General features: G+C 61.0%; 1 protein-coding gene across 3 annotated transcripts; it reads right to left on the bottom strand.

The window, feature by feature from the left end:
• Positions 1 to 2,769: 2,769 nt before the first annotated feature.
• On the bottom strand, positions 2,770 to 20,080 carry LOC119513527. 3 transcript variants are annotated; one of them, XM_037808821.1, is made up of 6 exons: positions 19,842 to 20,080; positions 19,685 to 19,754; positions 19,180 to 19,312; positions 5,250 to 5,300; positions 4,116 to 4,321; positions 2,770 to 3,994 (listed from the first exon to the last, which is right to left on the bottom strand). In XM_037808821.1, exons 1-6 carry the CDS (start codon positions 19,862 to 19,864, stop codon positions 3,812 to 3,814), a joined length of 666 nt encoding a protein of 221 aa, XP_037664749.1. In that variant the 5' UTR covers positions 19,865 to 20,080; the 3' UTR covers positions 2,770 to 3,811. The 3 variants fall into 3 exon arrangements, 2 of the variants coding, with proteins under 2 accessions (XP_037664749.1, XP_037664750.1); XR_005212654.1 differs by having other exon boundaries at positions 4,116 to 4,283; positions 19,180 to 19,298; positions 19,563 to 20,080; XM_037808822.1 differs by lacking the exon at positions 19,685 to 19,754 and having other exon boundaries at positions 19,180 to 19,298.
• Between the last annotated feature and the right edge of the window lie 1,946 nt (positions 20,081 to 22,026).

Below are 22,026 nucleotides of genomic sequence, written 5' to 3'. Positions count from 1 at the left end.
ATTTGAGGCATACTTATATTAAAAAAAAATTATGCATCATTTATCTGAAATTCAAAGTTAACTGGGCGACCCAGATTTTATCTGGAAATCCTATTTGAATCTTGAAGAGTCAACACAGTCAGTCCCTGTCCACAGAGAACTTTCAATCCTATAAGAGAGAAAAGTGCCCTGGAAACCATGGATGCTACTTGTGGAGTGAGACTGTCAGCGCGGGCGTCCACACGGCCTGGGAGGGGCTCCCCTGTGATTTACGCTGCGGGTGGGGCGTGCATTTGCTCAGGGCGTGAGACCACCCAGACAAAGAAGTGGGAAAGATCACGGCGGGTCCTTTGGTCTTTGGCCACGAAAATTTGGCCTGAATGGAGCGGGGAGGGCAGAAACCCCCAGTCGCAGTGCCCACTCCTCTCTCCTACTGAATGAAGCTGGAAAAATCTAGATGCTCTAGCACTTAAGGAAGCTTGTGTGTGCTCAGAAGTGGCAGAAAATGCCTTGGCACACGCTCAGCTTCCCTCTCTCTGGCTGGGGAGTCGGGGCCCACACATCCAGGTATGTTGCAGCCTGAGATGGGCTGACAATGCTTGGTGGGGGGCGGCATGGTCTTGCCCTGCCCCCGTTTCCTGGTCCCCTTATAGGAAGGAGTGTGATGGAGGTGGATGAACTGGGTCAGAAGAGAGCCTCGGGCACTTCTGGAAAAACCCCTGAACAAACACACCGGTTATTTTTCCACCAGGGAACATTAAACACCCCATGTCAGATCCAAACGCCTCCTAACGATCGCTGGCCTCCAGCCTGGGCTTGGCGGGGGCGGATATGAGGCCGTGTTTGCCCCTGCGCCCAGGCCCTGCCTCCCGGCCGCCGGGCCCTCTGCACCCTGCCCTCCGCTCCGTGAATTCCCAGAGACCCAGGATCCCACATCCTGGGTCCCTGGGAATGACTTTGGGGCAGGGGAGAGTGAGACAGATCCCGGGCGAGCGGGGCCTGGTCCGTTCCCAAACCAACCACGTGTGCTTTTCAAACGACTTCATTCTATTGTTCTGTCATATCCTTGCTGGTCGGAACAGGAGAGTCTCGGAGGCTGTTATGTTCTTGGATAAAAGTGTCTGCTTGCGTGGCTCCTTGTTCAGAAATCCCCTCGACCTCCACCACTCTCCGCTTCCCTTTGCAATTAGGATAACAGCACTGACTGGGCCCGGTGCTTTAGGGGATCTGTCACTGGATTCTCACAGCCTCTCCATGCCCTGTCCTGTCTTCCGGGTGGTGAAATGAAGGTGTGGCGGCTGAAGTAACCTGCCCAGCCTCACACAGCCAGCCGGCGGGGAGTGGGGTCTCACAGCAGGAGTCATGTCTCCCCCACCATGCTCCCTGCACCCAGGGTCTGCTGGTCCACCAGGGCCACGTCAGGCCCTGCCTCCTCCCGAAGAGTGTTCTAGATTTTTCCAGCCTCACTCAGGCCTGCTCGGCCTGATCTGCAACATTCACTGCTGCTCCCCAGCAAGCATTGTCAGCGCATCTCAGGCTGCAACGGACGTGGATGTGTGGGCCCCAACTCCCCAGCCAGACAAGAGCCTGCTGTTGGTGAAAGCCGAGGTTGCGCCCAGGTATCTTTGGTCACTTCCGAGCGCACACACAGTTCTCTCAGTGCTGCGGAAGTGGGTCTCTCGTGGGCCTTTGTGTGTGGGTATGGAGTCCTGTGTGTGTGCGTGGGGGCAGGGGGTGCTTTTTGACTGTGCATCTGGTCCCGACCCTACAGGCTACTGACCTGGGGCCCGCTCTGCCCCCAAGGGCCTCCCCAAAGCTGCAAAGCTACTGAGCAGATGCTGGGGACCCCACCATTCCCCTTCTCCTCGCCAGGGCCAGAGCTGATGCCTGCAGGCCGCCCCGGGACCCAGCCACCCCTCACTCCTGGCCTGATCTGGTTCCGAGAGTTTCAGGAGACCCCAGGTAATTACATGGTAATTGAATTCAGGGAAACAGACCCTAAGGGCAATCCTGGAGGAAGTTCCAGGAAGACTGAGTTTAATTTCTGTATTTCACCTAATAGTACGTTATACGTTTTATACGTTTCGCAAAAGCACAGCAACTGCCTCGTTCTCATGTATTTAGTTTTGTTTAACGTATGGCTCAGGAGGGTAGAGATGTGGGTGTGTGACTGTAAAACCCACCCACACCTGGTTAGCGATACACACAGGACATGCCACACATCGCTCCTGCATTTCCAGATTTGGTCTTCATGTGGATGGTATGTGTAACACACTAAGCACAATTCCTGGCACATAGTAAGAGCTCACCAAACCTTGGCTATTATTATTGCTCTTAACCAAAGAGAGTTTTCAAATCTAGGTTGGGGGCAAGGAATGGCATTAATAAAAGCTGTCCAAGGTGTACGTGCGTGTGCAGGTGTGCATGGGTGTGCACACATGTCATACATGTGTATGCTGTGTGCACATGTGTGGGGTGCATGTGTGTATGCTGTGGGGGTGCTGTGTGCACGTGTGGCGTGCATGTGGGAGTTGCTCTGTGCATGTGTGTCACATGCATGTGTATGCTGTGCAGGGGTGCTGTTTGCATGTGTGTGTGGTGTGCATATATCTGAGATGTGTGGATGTGCTGTGCACTGTGTACATGTGCATGCGTGTGTGTGCATGTGTGGTGTGTGTGGGTGTGCTGTGTGTGCACTGTGTGCATGTGCATGCATGCATGTGCATGTGTGGTGTGTGCGGGTGTGCTGTGAGTGCACTGTGTGCACGTGCGTGTGCGCGCGTGCGTGGTGTGTGCGGGTGTGCTGAGTGCACTGTGTGCACGTGCATGTGTGCGTGTGTGGTGTGTGCGGGTGTGCTGTGTGTGCACTGTGTACACGTGCATGCGTGTGTGGTGTGTGTGTGGGGGGGCAGGAGGAGTGGCCCCAGAGAGGGAACCAGTGCTGGCATGAACTTCTCCCATTTGCTGTCTGAGCAAAGGACCTTTTCAAAGGCACCCCGAGGTTTAATTTGCCAACAACTGGCCCCAAATCCTTTTAACCTGCGCCAGGTGTAATGTAAACCTCCCTGGATTTCCTTCCTTTCCTGTTTCATCGGAGACATTCTTTGCTAATTCCACGGTGTCTGGTTTCTCGTCGCTTCCCTCTGCTTTAGGCAGCCGCTGGGGACGGGCCTTGGGGAGGGTGTTTAACACGCTGGGCTCTCCAAAATGCCACCGCGCCACTCCCACCACCCCACCACCCTCCAGAGCCCCTGAGAAGAGACTGTGCCATCGGTCAAGGCAATTGAAGCCTTAGGATCCCAGGAAAAAACAAGCAAACGCCCATCACAGAATCAAAGGGCGATCTCGGGTGGTCACTCCACGTGTCCAAATCGAGACGAGCGGGACCATCACGATAAACTCCTGCCTCCGCTGGGGCTGAAATTATGAAGCAGTGGTGGGCCAGTCTCTGTCAGGGAAAGTCTGTTGGGGACCGAGGACAAGGCAAAACCCAGGCAGCACCGAGAAAGTGGGGCTGGCCACATCCCGGCCGAGAACCATCTCTTTTCTTACGACTCGGGAGGAGGGGGGATTACAAAATCACATGAATGTTGGGGAGCCAGAGAGAGGAGACTGGCAAGCAGAATCCCTCCTCCGAGCGGCGGAAGCATCCTGATAACCATTTCCTGCTTGGGTTCTCTCGCTCCTGACGCTCCTGGGGCCGAGGGGAGAGGAAGTGCAGGGCGGGCGGGCAAGGCCCCGGGCTGGCTGCCTCTCCTCGCAGCCTCCCTCCGTCTCCTCTCCTGGCATTGAAAATTATTTATGTTTGCAAATTGCTTTTGACTCACATGAGTTATTCCTCTTGCCTGCCAATGGGCCTGGGGATGGGGGAGAGCAAGCGAGCCGGCGAGCTGAGACATCCAAGGGCAGCAGACAGGGATGCACTGGAGTGGAAGACCCCAGCCTGGGAGCTGGTCTCGGCTCTGCCGCGGCTGTGGCCCATTGACTTTTCCTTCCCGGGCCTCGGGCTTTTCGTCTGCAAGATGAGAGGGTCAGGTGTGTGTGAGGCCCCCAGCCCTGGTGGCTCTGAAACCCCTGGGCCTGGGTCACATCAGGAGACTTGGAGATCAGTGCCGGCCTTGAACCTGCTCCCTCACCTGAGCTTGGCAAACGCCCCCGCCACTGGAGGTGGACATGGTGCTGACCGGCCCCTGGTCCAGCAGGAAGAACGAGACGGGGTGGCGTGGGAGTGTGATCCTCGTGTCTTTTGCTTCAGTCTGATCTTTGATGATACCTCCTTCCAAAGACCAGGACAAAACAAATGTCTGCAGAGACACGGGAAGGTGGAAAGTCCCTGGGGCCACTCCAGGAGAAAGACACACACAAACACACAAAATAATCACCATGATTATGAGCAGCCCACAGCAGGCTCAGCACCATGGCGGGCTGTCTGGGTCACCAGCCTTTCGAGGAGGAAGGGGTTAGCAAGGCAACGGTGAGTTGTGGGCTCCCGGAAGGTGGGAGCAGAAAGAGGTTGTGGAGTTTCTATTCCAAGCCTGTGACTCTACAGATGGGAAAACTGGGCCCAAAAAATACCAGCACCAACAGCCAGGTGAATCCTCAATTTCAACCCCAGGTGGGTATCTGGGTTCCAACCAGAAGCAGTGTTCATTCAATTTGCCTAACTATAAAATTGGATTTATTAATAGGAATGATGATAACATAATTCAAGATTCCATGCCGGAGCCAAGGGTGCTTGGCCCCGAGCTGCTGTCAGAGCGCCACGGTCTGGCTTCTGTTCTTTGGCCTGTGGTCTGGGGCCTGACCCAGAGAGAAGCCAGCGAGGGTCTGGTTTTCCTCCAATCCAGTGACCGCCAAGTGGGGACAAAGGCAGCTGCGGGAGCAGCTCTCCAAGCAGGCAGACACCTGCCAGCCTCAGAGCTCTTCCAACTGGCCCTGCCTGGGCGGAAAGACGGTATTTGCTCATCCCTGGCCAAACCACTGTGAGCTCAGCTCTGGGCCCGGGGGACTTTGGGGTCTGTGCAACCTCCAGTGAGCGAGGACATGTGGATGCACAGAAGGTAGTCTGGGAAATGGGGGGAGGGGCTTTCCTGCCAAAGCCTCTCTCCCTGAAGCCCATCCTTCCTCCTGGGCGTGGGCCTGGGTCTTTGGGAAAGGCAGATCCCAACTAGCATAGGCCACACTGCCTCCAAGTTCTAGCCCCTCGGAGCAAACTCTCCTGATTCCCACTCAGCTCCTCTTGGGAAAGAAGCACCAGCCAGAGGACGCACCTGGCAAGGCCTTCAGTGGTGGTGTGCCCTGGGGCCGGGGCATCTTGGTACCTGGAAGAGAGAATGGGGAAAGAGTGAGGCAGGAACAAGATCAGGGCAGGAGGCAATGCAGAAAAGGAAACCTAGAGAGGACCAGAAACACAGAGAAATAACGGAAAGGAGACCAGGAGAACAAGGACCAAGAAATGGACAAAGGATCATAACAGAAGCAGAGAGAGCAGAAGGAGATGAGGAGAGAGACCAAAAACAGATGAGGAGGGGGACACAGGGACCAAAGCCAGGCCGAGAGCAGCCGAGTGGTTCCAAAATGCTAGGTTGGAAGGGCCGAAGGCTGACGTCGCCAATGCTGGGGACAACGCCATCACGTGCCCCCCTGGCAGAAGGTGCTGAGAGGAACACAAAGGGCAGAACCCAAGACCAACCAGGAAGACGTATCGGGGAACACTGACGACTGGTGTGTGTGCCTCCAATTGCCAATGTCAGGAAACGCAGAGAAGGGCTGCGGGACTGGCCGGGTTAAAGGAGACTAAAGAGACAGGACACCGAGAGCAATCTGTGATCCAGGCCAGGCCCTTGGAACAGGGTGGGGAAAACTCGTCATAAAGAGCGACAAAATCTGAATACCCACCATGGGTTACACAGTCGTACTGAATCAGTGTTCAATACCCAGTTTTGATAACCATGCTGCGGTTAGGTAACCCACACGGCGCTCAAGTATTTAGGCAAGACGTAAACAACTGGTGAATCCAGGTAAAGAATGTCTGGGGATTCCTTGTGCTGTTCTTGCTACTTCTCAGTAGGTTTGCAGAAAACGCTGGGTTGAGATCTCCGGAGAGGTCCTTGGAGCTGCTGTCTTGGGGCTGGAGACAGGTGCTGGCCCTGGAGCCGGGTGGCACAGCCGAGAGCCAGCGCCCCAGCGAGTGGGAACAGTGTGGGCGAGCCACCTGGTTCCTCCCTGTCGTCTAAAGTCCCGTGTGCACATGTCCTAACTCTTCACCCCACAACCTCAAAACAAATGCCACGGGGGTCCGTGAGAGGGATGCCCGCGGGTGCCCCAGGCCCTGCACCACCTCTGGCTCTGCCTGGGTCCCTCACACGGCACAGCTGAGCACAACCTTCCTCTTCGGCCAAGTGAGGAAGGAAAGATGTGACGGAAAGAGCAAGGGCTGGGAGTCAGGCGAACCCAAACTGGGCTGCACCCTGGGGCGGGGAGCTCCCGCCCCATCTCCCCACAAGGCTGGCTCCTTCTTGCCGTTTAGAGATCTGCTGAAAGGCCACTCTTCAGGGGAGCCTTCCATGCCAACCTAAAAGTAGGCGCCACTTTTTACCCTGTTTTTCTTCTTTAGAGCATGCCTCCTCATCTGAAATGATTGATTTGTTTACTCGTCTGCCTCCACTGCTAGAATGCAATCCACAGAGAGCAGGCCCTTGACGGTCTTACCCATCATTCTAGTCTCAGCTCCTGAATGAGCAGGGCCTGCGGCGCTATTTGTCGAATGAATGACTGAATGAATGAATGGATGTCACCAACCCTGGTCACAGCCCTGCTTGGTAACTTAGCAATTAATCCGGCTGCCGGATCATTTTCATTTCGCCCAGGGAAGGGTAGACTGGAAGGGGTGAATCATGTTGTTGTGCTTTGCTTTTATCCAGGACATTTAGCAAACGACAGCGTGGGGCAGGGCACAGCGTGCAGAAACCAAAGCCCCAGAAGTGTGTGTCTCACCCGCTGCTCTCCAGACCTCCCCACCCAGGAGGTCCGTAAAGATGGGCAGGTTGGCAGGGCCAAGGGCAGGGCCAGCTCCCAGGGACGCAGGGACCCCACAAGGCTTAGTCACACCCGACCAAAAGATTCTACAAGCTCCTCCCTGCTGGACCCCAAACAGTCCTCCTGATTTTGACCGGGGGGCAGGCAGGAAAAGAATCCCTCCCTGCACTTCTGTCCCTCACTTCCTGTAATGTCCGAGAAGCCAGAAATATGCAATGAATGTTGTTGGCTGCCAGCTGAGTCATGAGTGAAAGAACGAGAGAATGAATGAAACCCCTGGAAGTTGAGGTTAGTTTAGCTCATAATTTGGTTTGTTCCTGGTACAAAGGACCAGGCAGACCCCAATCGAGGCCTGACCCAGGGAAGTTGGCATTATATGGGGCCATGGCCTGCCAGAAGCTGGCCAGAGATGAACATGGCACCCAAAACAGAGCTGGTCGCTCCCCAAACCTAATTAGGGCCAAAGGGTGTGTGTGTGTGAGGGGGCTATTGAAACCCAAGTCCCAAAGAGATATGAAGTGGCTTGGAAGATGTAGGAGCAAGGCTTCAGAACCACATCCTCTGGAGCTTTATTTACTGCTGCTGGCTTCCCTTTCGACATTGTTGAAATATCTAAGTACAGCACGCATTGCAGGGAACACACAAGACGGGCCAAATGAGCTGATCACATCCTGGCACGTCAGCAAGCAGGGACCACATCGACATTTAAAACATCGGAGGAGATCTCCCGCTCTGCTACTGACCACTCCTCACCGGCCAGAGAAACAAGCTGTGAGCCAGCCGGATCCCTTGGGGCCAGCCGCTCTCTCCGTGCTGTCCACCCCTGTGCCACGGGCACGGGAATGGCCATGTTGGATTGACTGCTGACAGAGGAAGAGACCAGCTTGTGCCCTGGTGTTCCAAATTCCTGTCCTTAAGATAAGAGTGAGCAAACGGTCAAGTCTATAAATAAAGCTTTCAAGAGTGGCCCTTCTGGGAGCATGTCGCCGACTGGGTGGGCGTGGGCAGCTCACGTCTCTGTGTCCGAGTGCTGGGCCGACTCTTTTCCTGCTGGGCCCTTGGATGGCTGGGGCCACAGAGCTAGGAACCCAGAGGACTTCAACAGCCCGGAGATGGTTCTCAACCCTGACGTGCCCGGTAGCCACATTGCCAGCCAGACATTAGCCCAGAGGGCAAGAGCCCCCGCTGCCAAGAGTCCCAGTCTCCAACTCACCCCTAGCGAGGGCGAAGGGCCTCCACCAAGCAGACCCAGAAGTTGTGCAGAATTCCCAGTCATGGCTCTGAGCTCGGGGGTGCCCTGCAGAAATCCTTGTGCCTGCGTCCCCCACACGGTAGACTTGTTTTCGTCGCCCCCTGCAAGACCGAGGGCCTCTCGCTTGGAAGGATGGTATCCCTTCCACCGTGGAAAAAGAGTGAAAACTCCAGGTAATCAAGCTCACCCTCTGCTCCTCCCGGCCCGCAGCCTTCTCAGGGGCTCCCCCCCCTGCCCCGGGCCCCTCCACTTGCTCGTGGTAGTGGGAAGTGAGTAGGGGGCTCCCCTCTCTCTCTGTCTCTGTGTGCCCAAAAGCCAGTCTGTTGTTATTGGATTTGGTCTTTGTCCTTTAGACTTCTTTCCTTGAATAAATAAAGACTGATTTTGTCACCACATGTGAGTTTTTCATTTTTTCTTTGTTTCTGCCCCTCCCTGAAACTTTTCAAAAGCAGAACTTAGGAGTGACCTAAGTGACCCCAGCCTCTGGGAAGCACCACTGCCCCGTGCTCCTGCAACCCGATAATAAGAGCAACTCACAATGGCAGGTGGCTCACCGGGCCGGGCGAGACGGCAGGGCCCTCACACACGTTCTCTCTCTTTATCTTCCCCACGACCTGACGTTGTAAGGACTATTATTACCCCCAGGAGGAAACAGATGCTTTAGGAGGTGAGGTACCTGGTGTGGGATCTCCTTCCATCCACCTGGAAGACTCTGGCTGCAAAGAGCGAGCCGGCCGGGAGGCGCCCCTGCAGGATCTGCAGCACAGTGTGATGGGCTGTGGGCTGGGTGGAACCCCAGAAAGAGAAAGGCTCCCTAGAACCTCTGAGTCACTCAATAGTGGAGCTGGAAGGAGCCTCTGAGAATGCCAGGTCCCCACCCCCTCTTTTATAAGTGGGTGCAGTGAGGCCAGCCCCCACATCTGGCCCATTTTGGAGGAGCATTTCCGCTGGTGATCCCCCTTTTGGGGTCCACTCCAGGTACAGACTGGGCGAGATGCCAGCCTGATATGGGATGGGACCTGCTAGAATCTGGGTCTGGGCTCCTGCTTCAGCCCAAACAGATGGTTCCAGAACTGGCCTAGGCCCCTGGAGACCTCCTAAAGTTCAACAGAGCTTTAGGGCAGCCTCCAAAAAGGGGAGGATGCTGGTCCCCACATCTGCTCTATGGAATTGGCAACTCAACCCCCCTTCCTCGCATAAGCCCGAGAGCTTCTGTGCGGCTCCTTTCCCTGCAACCACAAGCTGATGAGAGGACGTTTCACTCACCGACTTCATTGATGTTCATTTTATTTCCATGGCTACGCTCCGGTGCTCAGGCCTTAGTTGCAACCTCGTGGATTGAGCTTCCAGCCCGAAAAACTCTGAACCCGAAGGCCGTGATGGTCAGACAATGTCCCTCCTCGCGAGAATGTCACAGCCTTTCCCCCATCCCCACCCCCAGCTTCACCTCCGTTACATGTGCCCAGCAGCACCCACTGCTTCCTCAGCGCACTAAGCAAGCTTGTAAATTCAGCGATGCGCGTGGCTTTTTGGTTGCTGTCTCCCCTGGCGCCAGGCTGCAAGCCCCATGAGGCCAGAAGCCACGTCCATTTAATTCATAAAAATACCCCCCAACCCCATGGTGCTGCCTTGGTCAGCACAGAGAAGATACCCAGGACATCTTAGTTGGATGAATAGGCAGGAGGGAGGAGGGAGGGAGAGGGATGGAGGTGGGCGGGGGCAGGGAGGGGGATGGATGGAGGAAGGGAGGGCGGGAGGGTGGGAGTGAGTGGAAACTTCCAGGCTGCCCGCCCACCAGAATGGCAGGGTTTTCTGAAGATGAGTGATGCCCCACTGTGCCAGGAGGGTGAGGCTAAGAGTGGGCCAGGGTAGATGCTCTCGTTCGTCCCCCACCTTCCTTCCCCCCTGCAGCCTCTCGGGGAACCCACACTGAAGGCTCTTACTACAGCTGCCCCCCAGAAAGCCTCCCCCTTCAATCAGCAAACCCCGGGTTAACACGGGCCACAGGCAGCCGATGCTGGAGGCCAGGTGACCTCTTGGGGTGACTCGGGCTCCGCCCCCTTCCTCCTTGACTGCTGCTCCTACGGAAGTATTTGGAGTGTCCCAGGCACTGTCAGGAAAAGGCACAGGAGCAGGCTGGAGTGGAAGGGACACACTCCAGGGTGTGAGATCCCTAAGAAGGAGAGGAAGCGGATTGTTGGGGTGGGGGGGCTGTCACTGGCTTCCCTACTGCTGCAGCCTCCACTGGGGGCACACAGGACTTCGGAAGCACCTGTTTCACGTCCTCGCTGTGGGACCTACAAGAGTGCAGGGAACAGGGGGGCACTTGGTAAAACTCCCACAGTCACTTTCCCAACATGCATAATGCCATTTTTGAGCACCTACTAAGTGCCAGCCACTTCCTGTGTTACTTCACTGAGTTCTCACCTTGGCCCCTATTTACAGATGAGGAAAGTGAGGCCTGGGAAAAGTAAGCCCTGGCAGAGCTGGGGTTCAAACCCAGGAGTGTAACACGCCTTTTGTTTGGTTGCCTGGAATTTTGGAATCTTGGAGGGGGGCCCTAGACAACATTCAAGTCAAGGTCAACCTCAACTTCTCACCTGAGCAGCAACTTGCTCCACGATGTCCCAAGACTGACCGGTCTGGGGGTGACTGGTGTCCCCACTGCAGGCTGCGGGTCTGATTTTCCACTTTTGACTTCAGCCTCCCTGCAACCTCCTTCCTTCCCCCTGGGCCTGACTTTGTCTGCACCTCCATTCCCCCCACACGTTCCAAACCTACCTGGGGAGGGTTGGAAGTGGGGGGAGGCTTGTGCTTTTTCTTCTTACAGCTATCCCTACCCCACCCCCCTTCTTTAACCTTTCCGCCTGGCCTGGAAGGAATAAGCGGTTATTCCTCGATAAATGCCCGCCTTGGGGAGGGGGAGGCGCCAGCAGGGGCAGACAGCTCTCCTGGGAGTCCTCTGCAGGTTAACTGGGGCGGGGGTGGGGGGTGAGGGATGGGAAGCAGAAGGGAGCAGGGAGAATCTGAAGCCCCAGATGGGGCGGGAAGGGCACCCGGACGCCAGCGCTGCCCGTGGGTGCTGACTGCCCCTTCTCTCCTCCCACAAATGAGACAGGGACGGGGGTGGGGGTGGGAAGGAGGCGGGGCGCCGACCCGGACCCTCTGCACACGCGGCGCTGCCTCTGCAGAACTGGACCCACCCGCCCCAGCCGGGCACCAGAAGTCACCGGAGACCCCCTGTAGGGTCCGGAGATCGGCGCCCCTGCACCCGGCGCGCCAGCCGGCCCACCCGCGGCCCGCGACGCTGGCGGCCGCGATAGTCCCTCCTCGCCCAGGCGACAGCCGCAGCGCGGAGCCGCACGCCGGTGGTGCCAGCTCCCCACCTGGCCGAGACCACAGCCCCCGCGGCCACGCACCATCCCCTGTCCTCCGGGCTGGGGTCGCTGGCGCGCCGCCCCGGGTCACCGAGGAGCGGGTGGGATGGGGGCATCTTGGCCCTGCCCTCTAGGGAGTTCTCATCGACAAGGAGCCCAAGGCTGGACGTGCGGGCGCAGGCGCTTTCTTGCGGTGACAGGGCGAATTGCTTGCGGAGCCCTTGAAACTCGTGAGCGGGGTGGTCTGCGGGGCCACACACCCACCCGACGGGGCTGCTCGGCCAGGCGCTGACGCTCGGCTGTTTCCGGCCTCCCCCGCCCTCCATCCCCTCGAGGTCTGTCCCTCCTCTGCAGCTGATCCCCTAGGGCAGCTCTCGGGGACCCCACGCAACCTCCCTGGCAAGCCTTCTAACGGCCCGACTCTCGATTCTGGGGGTCTCTCGGTGTCCCCAACTTGACTGTAAGTGACCCCTGGGCAGCCGGCGTCTCTGACGGTGCGCACAGGCTCAGGGCAGGAGAGGCTCTGTGCGGGGTCTTCCGGGCCCCCGGAGGCTGCCCAGGCGGGTGAGAGGCAGCCCGTACCCGGGAGGGAGCACCCAGCCATTCGGCTTCCGTGATGGGGGCGAGATGCTCACAGGGGAGCGCACCGGCAGAGCCGTCGCCCTTGACGCCTGCCTTCTGGGTAAACGCATTCATTTTAGGGGCAGTCGAGGCGGGCGGCCCGGCCGCGCTCACCCCACCCTGGGAGCCGGCCTCCTGCCGCCTGGGGAGGCTTGGGAAATGGGAGAAGTGGTCAAACTGGTTTCCGAAGCCCGGCCAGGAATCCACGCGGGCTGGTTGGCGTTGGTGCGGGAGGACCGGGTCTGGCGGGCGGGCTTTGTTTTCCGAAGATCGGAGGCGACTCCGCCGGGTGGATGGGTGCGGGTGTGGGGAAGCCCAGCGTCCAGGTGTGACCCATCAGACGGCTCGCTTCCCACCCGGTCCCCAGCTCCCGGCGTGGAGGCGCCCCTAGTGCCCAGCCCCCACCCGGCTGGATCCCCGGTGTTGGGCAAGAGACTTGGAGGAGAAGCTCGCGGTCCACCAGGGAGGCCGGGCTTCCATCTCGGCATTTGCAATACAGGGTGGAGGTGAAGCAAAGCCAGAGCTGCCACGAACCTGCTGAATGACCCTGCACCAGTCACTGCCCCTCTCTCTACCTCATTTCGCTCTTCCACCATGTCCCTTCCAGCCCCACGCGCCTGGGAGTCGGGGATGGGGACTGGGGGTGGTGGAGGAGAAAGGAGCTGTGCCAGAGCCAGTGGCCACGTGCTCCCCGGGGGTAAGCAGTTAGGAGGAAAACCAACGGAGTTGTTGGAGACCGTGAGCGCCCCCACCCCTAGCGCTGAGGACTTGGGGAGGGAAATGAGCTCTTCAGGGAGCGAATGCCCTGCCAAGGGGTTAACCTGGCATGGAAGACCAGGTTCTCGGTGCCTCCGGGCCCGGAAGGAGTGCCTCACCCCCACCGAAGTCTACATCTGGACTCCCTGTGCGGGGGCGTCGAGGGCAGGGGCTGAGCAGGCTGCGACCTTGGGGCGACAGCGCTCCCACCCCAGAAAACAGACGGCCGAATCCCCTCCCACCGCCCATGTTGCAGCAGCTGCTGGGCAGCGGGGATGGGGATGGGATGTCTCCAGAACCTTCTGTGCTGCAGCCTTCTTTGCGGCTCTTTCGTGAAAAAATGGGGGCGGGAGGTTGGCACGAAGGGGCGTAGTGGGGTCTCCAGGACTACTGACCCCCAACCCAATCAGAAGAGAGGAGGAGCCCAGAGCTACAGAGTGCCCGGCCCTCGTCGTTGCAGCGCCTAAGGGGATCCCCCTTCCCGCGGCCAGGGTGGGCTAGGGCGGGGGCGCGGGTCCCAGCTCCGCGAGCCGACGCAGGAAGGGGCTACGCGGCGGCCCTCTGGGGCTGGGCGAGTGGCCGTCGCCCGCGGAGCCCCCCAGGGGCGGGGGTCGCCCTTGCCCCCCAGGAGGAGCGGGGCGAGGACGTGGGGCCCAGGGCCCCCAGGCTGCCCAGCCGCGGGTGGGCTGCAGGGGCCCCCGCCGGCCCGGCCCGGGCTTTGTCTGCCGCAGCTCGGCGTTGGGAAGGCGCCAGCCCGGGTACAAGATGGCGGGGAAAGGGTGGGATCGCAGGCGCTCGCCACGCGGAGCCGCCCCGCTCTGCCTGCAATGCATTGGGGGGAGGGGGGGGCGCCGGCGACCCCGCACGCCCCGCCGCCCCCGCCGATCGCGCCCCCAGCCGCCACCCCGCCCCCGCTGGCGCCCCCGCGCCCGCCGCCCCCCGCGCTGCTGCAGCCTCCGCCTCCCTGCGCACAGCTCCGGCCGGGGCAGCTGCAGAAAATGGCTGCCAAAGCGGCGCCAGTCGCCACGCTGCCATCGGCGGGGGACGGGCGCCGCTGCCCAGCCGCAGCCCCGGCCCCCTCCCCCGCCCAGGGACTCTCGGCCCGGGTGCCGGGACCCTCGCGGGCACTGGGGGAGCGGGGGCCGCACGGGCGTGGCCCGAGCGGGGCGAGCGGGGGAGGGGGAGGGGCGGTTACCTGCAGGCGCGGAGGGGGTGGGGGCAGGGGGCGCTGCAGGAGGGCGCCCTCCGTCTGCCCGCCCCCCACCCCGCAGGCCCCCTTCCCTGGCTCGGCGCGGCGCTCCCGGGTGGGCAAATGCTAATGGGCTGTTGACCCCAGTGACCGCGCGCCGCCCACACCCATGGAGATATCACCGCCCCCCACCCCCACCCCGGGGGCGTTGGAGGTGGGTTGGCCGCCCCTGACGCCCCCCGCAGAAAAATAACGAATGACAAATTTAAAAAAGCTATGTGCGTGCCGACTCTAGAGCGACTCAAGCCCGGAACTCCGCCGAGAAGATCCGGGTGGATCCTCGGGCGCCATGAACGCAGCCGCCGCAGCAGTTCAGCAGGTGCCGCGCGCCAACCCTTCTCTCCGCGGGGAGGCGACCCCCGACCCCCGCCTGCGCCGGACCGAGGACTACCCGAGCGGAAGAGGCGCCCGCCGCCCGCCCCGCCGCTCCGCGGCCCCCGGGGCCCCCGGGCCCTTCCCTGGGCACCAAAGGGAGCCCAAGGGCTCCGAGAAGGGCGTCCAGGGCGAGGTGGAGACCCCGTCTCGGGGTACCAGCTCGGGGCAGAGCCGCGGGTCCCACCAGGGCAGGAAAGGAGATTGGCCCAGGAGCCCCAATTCTGGGGCTGCTGAGGCATAAACGAAAAGTGTAACCAGAGGAGCCGTGGGTAGGGTCGGGCTACAGATTCGGGATCACTGGGCGTGGCCGCTCGGGTCTGTACCCCCCACTTGCCCCAACCCGGAGGAACCCAGACCCCTGGGGCGGCAGACCGGCGGGCTGGAGGTGTGCCTGTAGCTTTGAGTTTTTATTTTTCCCTATCTCCAAGTTTCTCTCTTATTCCTCCAGCCAAACGCGTTCTCGACACTTCTGACGATTTCACCAGTGCCGGCTGGAAAATTCAAATTCTATAAACTAGGACAAGGACCAGGAGCCAACAGGTCAGGGGAAGGGGTTTCCAGGCTCGCGAGCGGCTTCTGCTCCGGGGGGTTAAGAGTGGAGAAGACGAGGCGCACTTAAGGAAGCACATCTCCGTGCGGGAAGAAGTCGGAGGACACCCGGGGAGGTCCGCACCTCCTTCCCGCGATGAGCGAAGGTCTACCTAGACCTAAGTACACAGAAACGTGGGGCGGGGGTCTAATATAAATGACCTCCCAATTGGGACGTGGGCAGGCGCAGGGCAGGGAGGGGCAATTGCGGGTTTTGCAGAATCCCCAAAGCTCTCCCTGCCAGGTCAGGAGCTGGGCCCAGACGCAGGCAAACCCTCCGCCCCGAGGACACCCCCGTGCCTGCGCAGGAGGGAAGCTGCGCTCTTGGCTCGGTAAAGCACGGAGGCAGCAAATCTCAGCTAAGCTCAGGGAGGGATACGTGCTGGCACCAAGAACTGCCGCGGCCGCAGCGCTTCCTTCCGCAGAAACAGCGACGAGGAGGAGGCGGCCGAAGCCAACACGATCCAGGAGACAGCGCTCCCCCCGCCTCCATCTCGCACCCGCGTTCCCTGGCAGTGCCCGCTTCCTCCAGCTCCCCCGGGAGGCGCCAGGCTGGGGGAATTCGAGCTTTGGAAGGGAAGCCGACCGAGGGCGGGGGAGGTCACCGCGCCCGGCTCTCCATCCCCCACCAAGCCGCCCTCCCGTGCGACCCCCACCTGCGCCGCGCTCCAGGCGCAGACTGCCCAGTAGGGGGCAGCGCTCCGCGCCTCGGAGAGGCGGCGGCCCTAGAGGCGAGCTTGGTCACAGGCGAAGTCCCCAGGGCGCCAGGGCGCCCATTGTTTTAGACAGGCGCCTCTGAGTCCCCTCGGGACAGGAGCGGGTCCCCGATGGGGGGTGGGTGGGCTTGGGCCGCTGCGGCGTCGCTAGGAGGACAAGCGCGACGGGACTGGCGACCGCCGGGGAAGGGTCAGGCGGACACCTGTGCGTGCACGCGCGCGCGCGCGCGCCTCTGTGCGTGGGGGAGGGGCGAGGGGCGCCCCGGCATCTGCGGGCCCGTTTCAGCCCGCGTTCGCGGCGAGCGGAGCCTCATCCATGGAGTAATAGCGGCGCCTCCGCCCTCCTTGGGCTCCCACCCTACGGGCGGGCCCCTCGCCGGGCGATGACCTGCACCCCGCAACCGCCGCTCCCCTGCATTCCGCCCGGAAACCCGAGTGTGCCTCTTCTAGGGCATTTTTCCCCAACGCTCGGGGTTTTACCGCCCCCCTCCCAACAAATGGCAGGTTTTTAAAGTAACCTTTAAATGAGACATCGATTTATCATTATTATGATTGCATTCAGAAATCCGGCCCGAAGGGACACCTGGGGAGATGCTGATTTGGTGGTACCTGGGGCTATTGGCGGTTTAGCACGTCTCTAGCCCCGTCAGCACATCCCTTCCTCAGCTAATTGCTCTGATTACCTTTCCGGGGGGGGGGGAGGGGGGAGGAGGAGAGGCCCGGGCCGTTCCCAGAGCCCGGTGCGCGCCCGCAGTGGACCTGACGCTGCGGCTGCTGGTGCCGCAGCGACGCCCCCACCCGCTGCAGCCCCAGCGCGGCTCCCGCATCCGGGCCTTCCCGCTCCTCCGACGCGCCTCGCCGGGTTTGGGGAGGGGGGTGCGTGGGTGGGGAGTGAGAGCGCGCGCGGAGGGGGCGAGGACGGCCACGGAGCCGCGGGAGGGAGAGAATGACAGCGAGGGGGTGGAAGGGGGACGACGGCGGGAGGAAGAATTGGGGAGGGCGCGAGCAAACCGGGAGGGGCGAGGCGAAGGGGGGGTGCCGAGGCGAGAGGCGGGGACGCCGGGGTTGGGGGGGAGAAAGAAAGGGAGGGGGCGGGGAGCGGAGGCGGCTGGCGGCTCTCCACTCGTGAGAGCCGGTTGCCGAGAGACGCGCGGGCCAATGAGCGCGCACCAGCTCAGCCCGGCGCCCGCCGCGTGCCCTTATATGGTGCGGCCGCTCGGCGGGCGCCCGCGCACATCGCCATATAAGGGCAGGAACCTAAATACAGGCTATACCTTGTTCTCCGCTTGCCCGGCCCCGGCCCCGGCGATCGATGAGCGCGCCGCCGAGCGAGCCGCGGCGCGCAGGCCCTGGGAGCAGCGGGCGGGGAGGGGCCGGGCCAGCTGTGGCGGGCGCCAGGGCAGCGGGGCCAGCTGTGGCACTCGGAAGGTGCCACCCCGCCGCCGCCAGGCTCTCCCCTCCCCTCTTCCCCCCACCCCCGTTTCCGAGGTACAAATGCAAATGAACCAGGACTGAAACCTAATTGCTTTTGTTTAAAAAATAAAATGTGAACGAGCCCGTGTCGCGGCTGAGCTCAGGCCCAGGAACCCGGGAAACCGAGCCGAACGCTCGGGGAGATGGGGGTGGAAAAGGCCTAGACTCCGATCGGGGGGTCCAGGGTCCCTCCAATTACCTCCTCCGTCGTGCCGTCACCCCGCCCAACACCCCGTGTCATCGACCACCCCCCCAGGTCTGGCCCAGGCTGGCGCGGGGTGAGGACTGCGCGTGGCCGGGGCAGCGGCTGCGGGGACCACGGGCTCGGGGCCCGGGCGGCCCAGAGCCAGCCGGGCGGCGAGAGGGAGAGATGAGAGGCGTCGTGGTCACCCCTCACTCCGCCGTCATTCTCTGGTCCCTCTCCCTGACGCTAGGCCGCGTGCCGTCCGCGGGGACCGTCCTGGCTAGCCGGCGGCCCAGTTCCGGATCGGGCGCCCTGGGCGGATCGGGACCTCTGCGAGGGAGAGAGGGGCTGCAAACGGTCTCTGCGGGAGGGGGGCGATGGCCAGAGTGGGGCCTCGCGACGCCCCGGTCCTCCGGGGCTGAGAGGGCGCGTTCCGGAGCCCCTGAGGCCCTGTCTCCAGAGAGGCGCTCCGGTGGCCTTCTCCCTCCCCACTTCCGGTCGACTCCCAGCCGGCCGGGACAGCAGTTCCAGCACCTGCCGCCTTGGGGCCGGGGTCTGGACGTCAGGAGTGGGTCCTGGCCAGGACGTCTGGGACGCGCGCCTAGCGGAAGGGAACTCGGGCTGGGCCGCCGGGCGTCGCAGAGATCGCCTGCTGCCCCAGCTCCCCCGCCCCGCCCGTGGCACAGCGTCGCGTTGCGAGTGAATGTGCCGGGAGACCCCGTGGACCACCGCCCGGACCCAGCTTCCCCACCTCGGGCGGTCTGAGCCCTTTCCTTCGGTTGGAGGGCGGCGGGCACAAGAGTCTTCCGTAGACCCCCAGCTAGCCAGGCCCCGCCAGCTGATGGAACGCGGGAAACCTGTGTGCCGGGTCAGGTGGTCCCAGGAGATGAAGGCAATTGTCTGCCTGCCCCCGGCACCCACCCCCACCCCAGGCACCTCTCCCTGCATTTTGGACTCAGGCTGTGTCGCCTCTCCAGGTCCACCCTCCCCACCCACCCCGCGCCTGGAGACGCCTCTGAGACAGATTCTCCCCTCCGAGGAGGCCATTTCCAGTAGCATGATGCCACCTATAGAATGTACCTGGAATTAGTCCGAGCCGAGGCTTCGCCGCCAGCAGTGTGGCGCTGGAGCCAGAGCCGGAGGAGGATGTGCGCCTTCCATTATCCCAACTCGCCTTGGCCCGGAGAGGTAGTCTGGTCGCCCAGGGCTGCCTCCTGGACTCCTCTACATGCCTTCCTGGACCTCGAGTTGGGCGTTTGGTAGCTCTGGACCGGACATCGTTGGGGAAACTGAGGCTGGTGCCTGGCGCAGCTGGGGCAGGAACTCGGCGCTCCCACTAGAAATCTCCGCGCTTCCCTTGCAGGCTCCGGACTCTGTGCGCTGGCGGAGGCGCGCGCGCCAGCGGTCAGCGGTCAACAAGAATTTTCTAAATGTTCTGGGATCCCAAGAAAACCACCAAACGACCTCTGACGTATTGAATGTGGAGCCTAGACGGGCTGCTCAAAGACTGCCTGCTCCAGACGCCTGTTTTACAGGGAGAAACTGAGGTCTGAAAAAAGGGATTGACTTACCCAGGGTAGTTCGCTGGCGAGGGGCAGAGCAAGCCTGGGTTTGAACCCCATCTTTAAATTTGCAATCCTCCGCTCTTTGCCTGAGCAGAGGCGTCTCAGCGGCAATCTGGCACCGGCATCTGGGGGGAGTGGCCTGTTGGTCGCGGAACCCCGAAGTCGGCACATGGGGGCCCGCGATGACCCCCGACTTCGCTGTTCCCCGATGTTCCGCTGGGACCATCTATCTTGTTGAGTGCAGCCAGTCGCTCGGCTGCGGCGGGTGGGTCGGAGGCAGGAAAGCCCTGCCAGGCTGCACCCCCACTCCACCCCCGGGTCTGTGGAGTTCCCTGTTGGGCCAGAGGGGAGGGCAGGCCCAGGGCCAGAGCCTCCTCCCCCATCCCCACCTTCAGCCGAGATCAGCGGGGCACACCGGGCTCCACACGGAGGCTGGTTCTGTACCAGCCCGGAATGACGCGGCAGCTCCCCTTAGCCCCTTAGGGACCTCCCCAACAGACCCAGGCTGAACCTGGCAAGTTGCTTGATCTCTCTGAGCCTGTTTCCCCATCTTGCAAGTGCGTCCCACTCCTCTCCGAGGGCTGTGGTGAGGAATAACAGGAGAGAATCTAGGAAGCAACAAGCCCAGAGCCTGGCAGAGAGCAGCCCTTGCTGGCTGCTACACCCACCTATCCCGGCGATTTTGGAACATTCTTCATGGGGGAGGCTGGGTCACAAACAACCATGGAACCCTGAATTGATTTGAGCAAGTGTAGAAAGAGGTGCTCCTGTTCCTCCCCTGCCGGCTCCCCTGGCCCAGGGCTGGATGGCAGTTCCAACATGCCTCCCCTGCTCGCCGGCTGGCGTCATTTCCTCCGATCAGCACCACTGGGCTCCCACCTGGCTCCACACCCTGCCTGCCCCCTGCTGTGGCCCAGGAAGGGGAGTGTCTGATACCGCAGAGGCTTGTTCTAGAAAACTGAGCCTGGTCCCCCTTTCCCCATCTTGGAAACAGCAGCGTGTGTGTGTGTGTCTGCACGAGTGTGTATGTGTCTTGCTTTCCTGGGGTCTGGAGTCTTAACAGCATGGGTCCTTTGCAGAAAAGGAGAAAGAACCTGCACAGCGGGAGAACCAGAGAGGGGCCTGGTCCTGCTGCGCAAGCGCTGAAGGTGCCTCCCTGGACCCTGCTGAGCTCCTGATCTCACCACGGGGCTGGGCAGTGTTCAGAGCGGCAGCTGGAGGGGGCGGCCAGTGGCCTCCGGGTTCGGAAGTACCCCCGTGGTAGTGGTGGGAGAAAGGGGCTCTGTCTGTCTCTGGGAGTCCTTTCTCCTGATGTCCACTTCTGTATCCATCTCCTCCTCTCCCCGTATATTAGCGGTGCCTCAAACCGTCCATAGTTCACACGCCCTCTTGGAACTCAAATGTCTGACTCCGTTGCCAGCTTACCCCCAGACGCATCAGGGGTGCCCCTGCCTGCTTCTGAGTGGACCTAATTCACCAGAATGGGCACCAATAAGGCCCAGCAGACCCCCACTGCTCCCACACCCATGTGCACCCAACCTCTCCATTTTGACTGGACAAAACCGAGTATCCCACATCTGTAAAGAGGGACACGAGCTTTGCTCCTGCCCCAACTCAGGGCTGCCCTCAGAAGTTCCTGATTCCTGGGAGGGGAGCATGGGTACCCCACTGGCCTGCCCTGGAGAATGCGGAGACCCCCAAGGCCCAAGCCCCAGCCCCCTTGCGGTGGAGGCCAGCAGCGCCTCTGTCCGCCTGGGTTTCTCTTTGTTCTCCTTTGACTGGGTCCCAGTTGTCTAGAGATCGGGGCAAACAAAGCCACTGCTCGGGTCCTTCCAGGCGGGTGTCTCCCCCTCGGGAGAAGAAGCTGCTCATCGGCTGAGCATCTGACCTCCCGCACCCCTGCCTTCCGGCAGGAGGGGGGCAGTTTCATCCAGACCTAGGACTGAGAGCTCCTGGCACACCTGGAGCAGACTGGAGAAAGAGGTGGGCTGCACCCCCTCTCATGCAGACGTAGGACGAGGGATCGGAGGCAGAATTGCAGACACCCTACAGGGCTCTTCTATTTATCCCAGGTCCTCCCTACTCTCCAGAAGGGAAAAACTGAGGCTGAAACTTGAGACAGCAAGTTCTGGCTGGGGGAAGCCATGGAGGTGGCTAGAATTCTTTGCTTCATCCCAAACTGAGATGAAGGGAGGTAGTGGGAGGGGATACGCTGAAAAGGAGCTAATGCCTCTTGAGTAGTATTTACCCCGGGTGGTGTAAATACCTGAGATGTCATGGATGGAGAGTGCCGGCACAAGGCAGCTCCATTTAATGTGAAAGAACGAATGAGTGAATGAATGAATGAATGAAGAGGAGAGAGGAGGGAGAAGGAGCAAGGCCTCCCTGTCCCAACCCAGCACCCCAGGCTCTCCAGAGACACCCCCTCCCCCCGCCGGTCGGTCCCTCTGCACCCACACCCCCTTCCCGCCAAAACAGCCGCTCCTTCCACCGAGGGACGGCGGAGCCGCCCTGTGCACCTCCGCTCCCGCGCTCGGCTCACTCGGCAGGCAGCCGACCCCGCAGCACTTCCTTCCCTGGCCTCCTCCTGCAACCCGGATTTTTGAAGGAACTTAAGAATTATTTGTGAAAGAAGAATCGCGATGGTGGCTTCTTGGTTGCAAGCCTGAGCCGCTACTTTCTTCATTCAACGTAAAACGTGCATGTTTTCCGAATAAATAAGGAGTTCTTGTCCGCAGCCAGGTGCGGGGAGGTGCCGGCCGATCCGCCCTTTTGCGCGGGGCTCTGGCTCTCTGTACTATTTACGGGGAGAAAAGGGGATGGCGGCCTTCCCGGGGGCAAGGCCAGCTTCAG

The sequence above is a fragment of the Choloepus didactylus genome, chromosome 18 (assembly GCF_015220235.1).
Source record: "Choloepus didactylus isolate mChoDid1 chromosome 18, mChoDid1.pri, whole genome shotgun sequence".
NCBI lineage: Eukaryota > Metazoa > Chordata > Mammalia > Pilosa > Megalonychidae > Choloepus > Choloepus didactylus.
The sequence above is the reverse complement of the archived record's forward strand: the minus strand, read 5'-3'. Positions and strand labels throughout refer to the sequence as shown.

Coding starts and splice junctions, on each gene's coding strand:
- LOC119513527 (XM_037808821.1), bottom strand. CDS start 19,864: ATGTTCCAAAATCGCCGGGATAG. Junction 5,301..19,179: donor TCGCCAGCGAACTACCCTGG/GTAAGTCAATCC, acceptor TCTCTCTTCCAG/GTACCAAGATGCCCCGGCCC. Junction 3,995..4,115: donor GGGGCGTTTGCCAAGCTCAG/GTGAGGGAGCAG, acceptor CTCATCTTGCAG/ACGAAAAGCCCGAGGCCCGG.